Here is a 12,837-nt window from a genome sequence, read left to right as displayed (position 1 = left end):
AATCGAGTTGGCTGGCTTGTTCGTGAGCGGGAACAAGTGCCGCACAATCGCTAAGAGAAGCTTCCGAAAGAGCGATTGTGACACAGCGCGCATCAAGCAGGACTAAAACTACAATTCCAGCTGAAAAGAATGAGTTATTATTGGCTGGGAATGATCCAGGACTCAATGGATTATGCGAAGAAATATGAAGCTTGTCAATATTATGCGAATTTCATTCACCAACCGCCCGAGCCTCTACATCTGACCATAGCCTCGTGGCCTTTTGAAGCATGGGGGCTCGATCTGGTCGGCCCTATAACACCTAAGTCGAAAGCAGGGCACTCCTACATCCTCGCAGCCACTGACTACTTCTCAAGATGGGCTGAGGTTGTCGCCCTAAAGGAAGCTAAGAAAGAAAATGTGGTGGATTTTATCCGCACTCATATCATTTATCGATATGGTATTCCCCATCGGATCGTAACAGATAACGGAAGACAATTCTCCAATAGTTTGATGGACAGGTTGTGTGAAAAATTCAAAATCAAGCACTACAAGTCATGCATATATAACGCCACCACAAATGGGTTGGCTGAGGCATTTAACAAGACATTGTGCAACCTGCTGAAGAAAATTATCTCCAAATCGAAGAGAGATTGGCAGGAGAAGATCGGTGAAGCGTTGTGGGCTTATCGCACCACTCACCGTACCCCTACAAAAGTCACCCCGTACTCTCTCGTTTATAGGGTAGAAGTTGTTCTTCCTTTGGAAAGAGAAATTCCATCACTGAGAATGGCAGTGCAAGAAGGGCTGACTATGGAAGACAACGCCAAACTACAGCTCCAAGAGTTGGAAGCATTGCATGAAAAACGGTTAGAAGCTCAGCAAGCGCTGGAATGTTACAAGGCACGAATGTCTAAGGCTTTCGATAAACATGTAAAGCCTCGATCCTTTCAAGTAGGAGATCTAGTGTTTTCCGTAAGGAGACCCATTATCACAACGAGACATACAGGGAATAAATTCACACCTAAATGAGATGGACCCTACATTGTCAAGGAGGTCTACACGAACGACGCATACAAGTTAATCGATAAGGACGCACTAAGGATTGGCCCAATAAATGGCAAGTTTCTCAAAAAGTTTTACGCATAAAAAAAAAACCTTTGTATAAACTACATTACGACTTGATCTCTTTCATTATAAATGGTACGTAAGCAACTTAAAGAAATTTAAGTTCAGTCGCGCATAAAAAGAAAAAAAAAATCTCTATGAACTATGTTACGACTTGATCCCTTTCATTATAAAGGGTACGTAGGCAACTTAAAGAAATTTAAGTTCAGTCGTGCATAAAAAGAAAAAAAAATCTCTTCGAACTACATTATGACTTGATCCCTATCATTAAGAAGGGTATGTAGGCAGCTTGAAAGAAACTTCAAGTTCAGTCCAGTAAAAAAAAAAAAACAAATTTACCTACGTCATGATTCGATCCCTTTCTTTAAAGGTACGAAGGAAACTTAAAGAAATTTAAGTTTAGTCCATCAGAAGAGGTACCACAACTACTTAAGTATAATACTACAAGATTGATGTTGATCATCCCCGTCAAAGAATGACACTTCAGATTGAAGATGTTCATCCCTATTGGGGGCAACACAATGGGTTGAAGATGTTCATCCCTCGTAAGGAGCCAACACAGTAAATAAAAGGCACACATGTAGAATGCGCTTCACTTCCTCTTTAAAAGTAAACTTATATGCTCCTTCATCTTCAAGTTTAGAGGCTCCATCGATGCTTCATCTTTATGCTCAAAGTCACAAAGTCAAGCCTACTGCCAAAGCTTCATGCTTCATCAAACTCAAATGCAAGAATTTATCAATGCTTTGTCAAACTCAAGTGCGAAGGTCTCGTCTATGCTTCTCCATATTTAAGTTCAAAGGCTTCATCGATGCTTCATCTTCATGCTTCATCAAACTCAAATGGAAGAATTTGTTGATGCTTTGTCAAACTCAAGTGCGAAGGTCTCGTCGATGCTTCTCCATATTTAAGTTCAAAGGCTTCATTGATGCTTCTCCATCTTTAAGTTCAAAGGCTTCGTTGATGCCTCTCCATCTTTAAGTTCAAGATTGGCATGCATGGCCCCACTTCCATCTTCAAGTTAAAGGTCGGTATGTATGACTCTGCTCTATCTTCAAGTTCAAGGTCGGTGTGCATGGCTCGACTCCATCTTCAATGACTCGGTCTACAAAATCATGACGCAGCATCGCTTCATCTCTAAACTATGGCACGGCTTTCACTTCATCTTCCAAAAGTCGTTGCTTGGCCTTCGTTTTCATCTCCAAAAATGACGCGGCTTCGCCTCATCTCCAAGTCATGGCGTGGCTTCGCTTCATCTCCAAACTAATGACGCGGCTTCACTTCATCTTCAAAGTCATGTCATGGCTTCGCTTTATCTCCAAACTAATGACGCGACTTCACTTCATCTTCAAAGTTGTGGTGTGGCTTTGTTTCATCTCCAAACTAATGGCACAGCTTCGCTTCATCTCCAAGTCGTGGCGTGGCTTCGTTTCATCTCCAAACTGATGACGCAAATTCGCTCCATCTTCAAAGTCGTGGTGCGGTTTCGTTTCCTCTCCAAAATATTGGTATAACTTCACCTCTTCTCCAAAATTTGTGTAGCTTCGCTTTCTCTCCAAAAATGTGAGTGTGGTTCCACCTCATATGCGAGATCAAGTTTGGTTTGTCTAGCTCTACCTCATATGCGAGGACGACCCTAGTCCATTCGGCTCCACCTTATATGCGAGGACAACTCCAGTCCGTCTGGCTCCGCCTTATACGCGAGATCGACTTTAGCCAACCTGACTCCGTTCAAAATCTTGATGCCATATTCTTCTCATCTTCAAGGTTTGATGGCATATCCGCCTCATCTTCAAATACTCAATGGCATATTTCCCTTATCTTCAAATTTTGATCAAGGAGTAACATAACAAGGCAAACATTTCAAGGATCCTCCCTAGGGTGATCGAATGTGAGAGTTGTATGCCTTTGCAAGACCCCTTCCCATGACGATCAGGATACACGAACGGCGCTACAAGGTAGACCTTTCCGAGATCCTCCCTAAGGTGATCGAATGAGAGAGTTGTAAGCCTTTACGGGGCCCCTCCCATGACGATCAGGATGTACGAACGGTGCTACAAAGTAGACCTTTTCGGGATCCACTTAGGGTGATCGAATGGGAGAGTTGCAAGCCTTTGCGGGGCTCCTCTCATGACGATCAGGATACACGAGCGCACCAAAGACAGGTCGATGAGATTAAAAGAAAAAAAAACTTGTTTTGTTGTGCTCCTTTGGTTGCACTGTAACTTCTACACAAAAAAAAAATAGTAGGGAGGAAATTAGTTTTAAAAAAAGAGAGAAAAGTGTGAAAAAAAAAAAAGGAAAAAAATTTAAGAAAAAAAAAAAGAAAAAAAAGAAAAAATATATATACATGAAAACAAAAAAAGAAGGGAAGCCCTAATTCCCCATATTTTCTTCTTTCTCCCTTCTCCTCACTTACAGTTTCCTACTGCAATTCAAGGCTGATTTGCAATTTGAGTCTGATTGACAAAGAATGTAAAGAACGTAAGATTGAAAGAGAATCACAATTCAAACTGCAAAGGACATAAGAACGAAGGAGATCACACTATAAGATGGAGAAGAGCATGTGTCCTGTCAGTATTTATATAGCTAAGTTCGATGGGATTTTTTTCTACTAATCAGTTAAAATATGATAAAATCACGGGTTACTTGAACTGAATACTATTTATTTTACTATGGAACTCCGATTCTTGTTGAAATTAGTTAAGAGTCAACAAAAAAGATCACGCTCGATTGGAGGCTGCCTGAATTAGGGGTTACTGTGGAGTTTTGAATCCCCAGATTCAACGGCGAGGAGTTTTGAGCTTAAGACTTGAGAGAATCTGGCATAAGCCAACAGTATGGAGAAGGAAATCTCACTAAGGCTGATATCGCTAACCATAAAGCAGACGGTTGCCTGAGATAAAAAAACAAAAAAATTATTAATAAAATAAATAAATAATAATAATAATAAAAAAGGAGAACCTCGCTGGTGTCGCTCTCTCCCACAATCTCGCTCGAAATGCTCTCGCTGATCTCGTTCTCTCCACGATCTCGCTCTCTCTAGTGTCGCTCTCTCCAAATCTCGCTTCGTTCCCACTTTCTCGCTCACAATCTCGCTCTCCTCCACGATCTCGCTCTCTCCAGTGTCACTCTCTCCCATAATCTCGCCTCTCCAGTGTCGTTCTCGTCCTAAAATATGCTCTCTCCATTCTCCGCTCTCTCCCACTTTCTTGCTCAAAAATCTCACTCCCTCCAATAAACTTCACGGCTAATTGCAAGCACTGCAAACAGAAGAAATGCCTGGTGAAGTTGGTAGGGTATCCCTGGTGATGGCTTGGTATCGCTATCATGGCCTTGGTATCGCTAGTAATGGCTTCGTATTCTGATTTAATGCGGCTGATAATGGTTTGGTATCGCTCGTAATGGCTGATCCGTAGTAAGGCTTTGGTATCGCTGGTAATGGCTGATCTCGCTAGTAATGTTGGTATCGCTGGTAATGCCCTGATCTCGCGTAATGGTTTGGGTATCACTGTAATGACCTGATCTCGCTGATAATGGCTTTGTATCGCTTAAATGGCCTGATCTCGTCTAGTAAGGCTGTCACGTTGGCTCTCCAAAAATCTCTTCCATTTAAGTTCAAATTCATATTCCATTCAAATGGATTAAAATTAACTGTTATTCCAAATCTCAGTTAAACCTCTAATCTAAATTTATTCTAAATTTCAAGCCAGCCAAATCGGATGAGATAAATGTCAAATCCGTCTCAATATTAAAATTTGCCATATCCCAAATTTTATCAAATTCGAATGTTAACCTTGATATTGAGTTATGAAAAAAATGTTGAGACAAAATTTGGCTATATTTCAAATTTATCTCAAATCTTAAATTCAACCTCAGTTTCTATACTCATTTCCAATAAAATTGAGCATATCCCAATTTTTATCTCAAACCAAAATTGATCAAGATTCAATTTCACCCCAAATTCTATTTCGAATTCGAATTAAATTAAAATTGCAATTAAAGTGGAACATAAATTCTACTTTAGTTCAAATTAAAGTTTACTTAGCAAAAGTGTGTCAAACGAACAAGATTTCAAATCAAAATTTTGTTCTCATATTTTGATCATGATGATGCATCAAATTAAAAGAGTCAAAAATCATACTTTGATCTCAAATTACATTTTTTTCAAGATTCATCCACCCATATACGTGCATAAATCTCGAAAGGGGGCATTTGTTGAATGAGAAATTTTGGACCAATCACAAGTCACCACGTCGTTTGCTAAATTAACGACGAATTTCTAAATCATTGACTTTGGGTCCAATTAGAAGTTGACACATGTCCCGAATTGAATTAAAGACAAGTTTCAATGATGTCACGCGGATGAATCAAATGAGATTAAATTGGTCCAATTTGATATTACTATTTGGGCTTAAAGTCCAAACTACAATAAAGTTGAATTGGACCCAAATTCCAGATCAGGCCCAAAACCAACTAATTAGGCCTAAGGGTCAGGCCCATGGACCAACCAAGTCCACAAAGCCCACCTGAGAACTCTATAAATAGAGAAGTTCTCTTCATTTGTAAAGGCAGCATTTTCTACACTCAGAAGACCCAGAGAGAATTCACTAACAAACAGAGGACTCCTGAAGACTTCTGAAGCTTCCAAGACTCCTGAAGTTGCACTTCTATAAGGCAAAAGACCTTTGAAGACACAAATACTTCCAAGACTTCTACTTCAAGCTTCCAAGACTCCTGAAGCTGCACTCCTATAAGGCAGAAGACCTTTGAAGACATAAATACTCTTCCAAGACTTCTACTTCAAGCTTCCAAGACTCATGAAGCTGCACTCCTACAAGGCATAAGACCTTTGAAGACACAAATACTCTTCCAAGACTTCTACTTCATCAAGCTTCCAAGACTCCTGAAGTTGCACTCCTATAAGGCAGAAGACCTTTAAAAACACAAATACTCTTCCAAGACTTCTATTCCAAGCTTCCAAGACTTCTACTTCAAGGACGTTCGGTGTTTTCCTTCTCCAAGTCAAGCATATTCACCCAATTGAGAGAGAATCAGAGAATCAAATATTAGAGATCGAACCACATCGCATCAAATCAACTCCAACATCAATACCAACTCAAGTTCAACTCCACGAAACACTTTTCTCCAGAAACCTCGTACGAACAACTATGTTAATTATCATTTGGCTGAGCTCATTTCGATATTTTATAAATATTTTAATAAGTTGAATACAATTAAATTATGCTATTTTTGTATTAAGAATGAACCTAACTTAGTCAAGGTTCAAATCTTCGTATCTTGAGAAAAATGCTTTACATTAATAGCTCAATTCATTGTGAATGAAGATTCATATTAAATTTTATTAAAAAAGAAAAAATCATATTAAAAACAATAAACAAGATTTTTATAACCCGGTGAAGAAAAAGGCGCGCAAAGAAAAATCCAACATAAGAAGATTCAAATCGAAAGCTAACCATACAAAATATTAGAGATTTTAGGCGAATAATGACGAGGAAGTGAGTTTGTAGCAAGCCTCTGAGTTTCCAACCTCGTCAGTCTTCCAAACGACTCCGATCTTCGATGAACTTCCGCCGCAGAACCGTACTTATCTCCGGCCACTCTCACCGCCTTCTGATTCTTGCAACCCATCAGAAGATTCGAACGCCGCCTCTGAATCTCTTTCACATCGTTCCCGTAGCTAGATTTAACCATGTAGGTGGCAGCAGTGACGGCGGTCATGTTTCTGACGGGGCTACTGGTGGAGAGGCGGCGTTCGTCGTAATCTGACACGACGGAGAAATCGGCGGCACTGGCGGTGACGACACTCCACTCGATGCTAGCCTCACTTGGTGCATAACAAGTGGTGGGTGTTACACAATCCGTAGAATCAGAGCCTTGTCTTGTGAGAAACGGATTGGGGTTCCCCGTTAAGCTCGCAATCTCGAAAAGATCCGAACTTGCATCACTTTCCGCATCGTCGTTGTAGATTAGATTGGAATCATTAGTGGTGGAAATATTTGAATTTGAAGAATCCTTAACTCTTGGAACGATGTCGTTCCATGTCATCATTGAAAGCCTTTTCTCCAAGTGATTCAGATTCAGAGTATCCACATTAGGCGGCTTCCCCATTAGAGAAGATCCAAAAACCTCAATTGATTTTCTCCCTTGTTGTTCTTCAACTTGAATTTGCATTTTCATGGCTGTTTCAGCTGGGATTGAACTTTGAAACGTGAAATTTATACCTGCTTTGGTTGGTTGTCTCTGCTTCAGCTTTGCTTTGGATTTGGATTTGGATGTGGTTTGATTATTTACGGATTCCACTGAGTTCTGGTCGCAGCAATAGCATTTATAAAGAAACCCTTTTGCCAATTGTGAGGATTTCTTCTTCTTAGTAGCCTTTGAAGAATCAGAATTTGTGTTTACAGTACTACTCTGCAACAATGCATTTTGGCTATTCCAACTGGATTCAGAACGGACGCTTGAAGTACTAGTTTTTGGCTTCTTGTGTTTATGAATCATCCTTTGTTGCTTTTTGGGGCGGAATTTGAGGGGCTTTGGGGTTTCAAATATCCCTCCATTGAAATATTTCTCTGCTCCAAAAACTTCTATATCTCCATCCTCTTCTTGAGTTGTAATAGAATTAGAGCGATGATCTCGAGTTGATTCAGCAAGTTTACGAACAAATTCTTTCTCTGCATGGTTCAAGTAGGAAGAAAAAGAAGCTTCACGAAGATGGTTGTTATTATTATTGTTGTTGTTCTCAAAAGACAACCTGTGTGAGAGGTTTGTATCGCAAACAGGGGGTGGCAAGCTCACCCTTCCCATGGATAATGGATATAGACACCAAAAGGGTTGAACTAAGATGACCCAATTGGAAGAAGAATCTGCCTGATTCTTGAGAAGGACAGAGGGTAGTGACCTCCTAGATGGATCTGAAAAGCAGAAGAAAAAAGGCTTCCTTTAATAGATGTGCATTTAACCATGCATTTACGTATGAGATGAGAGAAAAAGGAAAGGAAGTTGTTGTACGTACCGCGTAACCCTGCCCTAGTAGCTTTGCTGTTGATTTCACCTAAATAAAAAAAAAAAAAAAAAACTTTATATCATTGGAGGCGCATGATTATTCCTCTGTCTAGTTAAGGTGAGACTTTAATTACTTTTCAACAATCCTTTCCTCAAATCTCTCCTCAAATAGTTATCCTTTAGAATTACACTCGAGCATATAGTACTTTTTTAACCACGTGAACTTCTCATCATATGATACAATCTGTCAGCTTACTTTAAATTCACTATGACTACGTCTTTGAGGCTTATTATTTTTTTATTTTTTTTCCTATTTTCAACAGTCTCCATTAGAAGATTATTTATTATTATTTTTTTTATCGACAAGGGATATTCATACAAGGCTAATTCAGGAATATGACTCTAATACCATTTGTTGGATAACGAACCTCTAGATATTTCTATAATAATATGATATTATTGTCTACTTTGGACATAACCCTCATAGTTTTATTTTTAGTTTCACCTAAAAAGATTCTATACATTTGAAAATAGTTGTAACTTACTTGTATATTCATGATCGTCACGTTATTTAACCACTGCAAGACTTTGATTAGATTTTCAAGAATGGGGTTGAATCCTTGACAAATTCTTAATTTCATATCAAAATAACGTGTTTGTTAATATGGTCTGAGGGCCCTGAAATGCATTAAATGTTGAGTTGAGTTTAGTCGGCCAAACAAAACAATGAATAATACTTTGAACAGATACCCACACATTGATCCAACATAAACTTTCTTTCTTTGCACAGACAGACAAGTAAAGTGAAGGGGACAGACATCATAATGTACTATCGGTTCAAGTGATGGACTCTTTGTCTTTCTTTCTTTTCCTGAGATCCTAAATTCTCCCTCCACCCCCCCCCCCCCCCCCCTAATTATCTTCTTTTAAATTTCGATACACTCTATGCAGCTTTAAACCACATTCCAAATAAGGTTGCAAATCATACACGTAAATGCATTTATGTGAAGATCATTCCCATGAGTCGTCACCAACATTATTCCAAATCCCAATCTCTCTCTTTAACTGCTCTATTATCTATGCTAGCTTTTGGTATATATTTCAAGTTACTTTTTACTGTTTTTTCACCTAAATTAAATTAAGGAAATGAATTGGTACAAACTAAGCTACAATTGATTCCATGCATCTCATTTTTTTACATTAAAAAAATCTACCACATGACAAACTTTTATTAGTGTACAGTGTGAGCGACACAAAGATAGATACAACCAGTTTTTTTTAAGTAAATTATGTTCAATATAGCAACAATGTGATCTAAATATCAAGATAAGTATAATTCAAATATGATGTAAAGCTTGTACAATCAATTCTGATGTCAAATATTCAATTCTCCCTCTTCACATATTAGAAAATTTATACTATATATTCTTTACAACATGGGCAATAATTAAAAATACCACTAATTCTATTTTAATTAAGAAAATAATAATAAAGAAGAGAACTTAGATATATTTTTAAAATTGTTCTGCCAAACAATATTATACGTTTTATCTAAAGATAGTAGAAGATCAACAATTGAAAGACAGAAGATCAAATCATCAATTTTTTAAAAAAGTTATTGGTGACTTATATGCTATGTTTGAACTGAACGCATAGAAAAGTTTAGTGGGATTAAAAAACTCATTTCCATAATTGTAGAGACTAAAATAGTTACAAAACTTTTTCAAGTTTGAACTCAATTAAAATCTATACAATTTTCTTATAATATTGTTTGAGATCAAAAATTTTTCAAGATACCAATGACATCTCATGACAAACAACAATACAAACCTCGGCTTATAATGTGATCTTCTAAATATGATAGATATAAAAATATGAATGAACTAAGAGATGAATAAAAACATATCAAGAAAAGAAAGTTAAATGTTCTAACAATTATACCTACAATTAATTATAGTATTATTATTTTAAATATCTCATTCCTATAATATTTACTATTTTATATTAAATTAAAATAATTTGTACATCAAACACAAACTATTATAGGTCATTATAGCTCAAATTAAAATAACATGCTTCTTAAATACAGATTATTATAATTTACAGACCACGTATTATAATAATCAACTTAGTGCCACTAACACCATTTAAGTTCCAAAATTTTTCCAATTCTATTATTAATAGTTATAATTCAATGCCAAATCATAATTATATTCTGAAATAAATTATAAGATAATATTCATACTTAAACTCTCATAGTTCTAGCTTTTCGCATTGTTTTCCACTAAAAGGTTATTGAAAATAAAAAAGATGCCCTCATTTGGTAAATTATTAGATAAATTTATATGCCTAATATGAAATGATAATGTAGTAATTGGTTAAGAAAATGAGAATACATTTTCTTTTTCAAGAAAGTAAGGCCGCAATATGTTAGCCACCCAATCATTTGCAACCATCAAGTGTCGAGAAAGATGCCTTTTATTTCAAACAAAAAAAAATTCCAAATTAATCAATCAATCAATACAACAAATCTTGTCGACACATACACACCAATAATCCAAACTATTTAGCATAAAAGGTACAATTATTTTCTCTTTAATATCTACTCATTCTACTAACAATTCTTCAACTAAAAATGGTTGCTCTATATTTTAAAAAAACACACAGACACATACACATTTTTGTGTACAAAATTGGAAAAAAGAACCAAAAGTGTTAATGTTATTATTTTCAATTCAACTTAGAGATTAAACGACTTTGATCGAATACACTTATTTATGAATAAATGTATGTGTGTGGTATATGATTAAACCAACTTAAAGTAGTTAAGTGAAGTAATCATGTGGGGCTTGTACAAGCCAAATTTAGTTAAGTGGGATAATCAAGGTGGGGGCATAAATAGATTTGCCTTAATAAATTTCTAATTTTTTTCATTGTATCTAAATCCATCTAAAGGTCCATGCACCTTATTTCAATTTCATATCATCGATAATTTCTAAATATATATTAGTGGAATATAAAAATATATATAAGCAATGAAATTAGCAATGGGTTAGAAACAAAAATGTTACTAGTGTTGAAGAATGAAATTTTCTTCAATAAAAAAAAAATCATCACACCAATTATCAAATTAATCACAAAATGACAAATGATTGAATTTGAAAACTAATTACAATGTGTTTCAAACTAAAGTTGAAAATAAAATTTGGTCGACGTAGATGTCTTCATCAGTCTCTCAAAGATAAGAAATATTGTTCTAAGACTTCGACCTGCTTCATTTCTTTACATTTAATAAAGAGAATCAAATGACCAATTATTAGAGATTGAACTACACCTATATAAATTTACATATATTCAAGTTCAACTTCAGTTAAAAAAGATGGAATTCTTATTTATTATTATTTTTTTTATGAAAAACTTTAGACTAACTCTTATCCATTCACAATTAACCAACTTCAGATTTTAAAGCCTTAGTAGGCCTTCTAAAAGAAGCAACATTGACGAGAAAGGAAGGGGTGTGGTTTGGTAAAATAATTAAAAAATATATATATAACACTCTAAGATATTAAATTGAATCGATTCGCACTTAGTCCTTTATCAAACTTATGTAATTTATTTATCATTAATGAGAATGCACAGTATGAATAAATAATAAATTAATATTGGAATTCATATAATGTATGATATGAAGTAAATAGAAAAGAAAATATTAGATTTTGGGAAGAAAAATAGGAAAGATGGGACGTATATGTTTTGGGTGAATTAGGGTCCACTCCCAAAAACAAAGTGGAGACATTGAAGTTGAAGTTTGTGGGCGTTACTAGCTGGGTTTCAAAGAAGTTTCTAGGCTCAAAACACATCTCAAACAGTTGATTTAATCAGCTTATCAAATTATAGAGAGGAGAGAACCAATTTGTCCCATTGCTCTCAAAAGTGAAAAAGGAAATATAGTGTAATTTAGGTTGTACTTAAATTTCATGCTCTATTTTTTTTATATATACTAAAAAATAATTTTGTAATATTTTTTAAAACTGAATGGTCACATGATAATTTAATTTTTAATTGAGTACGTAGGTGTTACACAATGGAAAAGTTTGGAATTTTTTTTTTTGAAAAAAACAAAGAAAAAATGGGAAGAAACTGTTGTTAAAGGTGTTGTTTTGCATCGTGGTTGGTTTGTCAAGTTGGTTCCCACCATCTTCAATTATTATTAATTATATATTCCCACTGTTTTGCAGAAAGTAGGGTGATCATTCAAACCGCAAAAACCGAACTGTTTCTAAAAGCCGAACCGAAAATTCAGTGAAACCAAAAAATTCTATTCAGTTTGGTTTTACTTTTAAAAACCAAATTTAAAATTGAATCGAACCGTTTTTAATTAAAAAAAGAATATAACATAAATTTTTTAAAAATGTCAAAATCGAATTTAAAACCGAAACTAACTGTTTCTAACCTTAGCAGAAAGAAAGAGTGTGGAAGGCCCATTACATTATTGGTTTTGCTGCTCTTTTGTTGTTCAATTTTTTTGTCTACATAAACAGGGAAACCGAACGTAGTTTTGAAGAGGGTGTGTTTTAATTTGTGAGATGTATATGATTAGAAAATAATGAAGTGTCTTGTCGTTGAGTTGGACCATAAAATTGTCTCGATGTCTCACTTTTGTAGGTTGAAATTTTGTTACATCAAATTCAAGTAATTGGAGAA

The 12,837-nt window shown here is 35.7% G+C and overlaps 1 protein-coding gene across 1 annotated transcript; it reads right to left on the bottom strand.

Annotated features, from left to right (window-relative positions):
• Nucleotides 1-6,492: 6,492 nt before the first annotated feature.
• Nucleotides 6,493-8,220, bottom strand: LOC120081995 (protein PHYTOCHROME KINASE SUBSTRATE 1-like). Its single transcript, XM_039037192.1, has one exon. The coding sequence runs from the start codon at nt 7,933-7,935 to the stop codon at nt 6,580-6,582; it is 1,356 nt and encodes a 451-aa protein (XP_038893120.1). The 5' UTR covers nt 7,936-8,220; the 3' UTR covers nt 6,493-6,579.
• Nucleotides 8,221-12,837: the final 4,617 nt, after the last annotated feature.

This window comes from Benincasa hispida, chromosome 7, assembly GCF_009727055.1.
Source record: "Benincasa hispida cultivar B227 chromosome 7, ASM972705v1, whole genome shotgun sequence".
Taxonomy (NCBI): Eukaryota; Viridiplantae; Streptophyta; class Magnoliopsida; order Cucurbitales; family Cucurbitaceae; genus Benincasa; species Benincasa hispida.
This window is presented reverse-complemented; position numbering and strand designations above follow the sequence as displayed.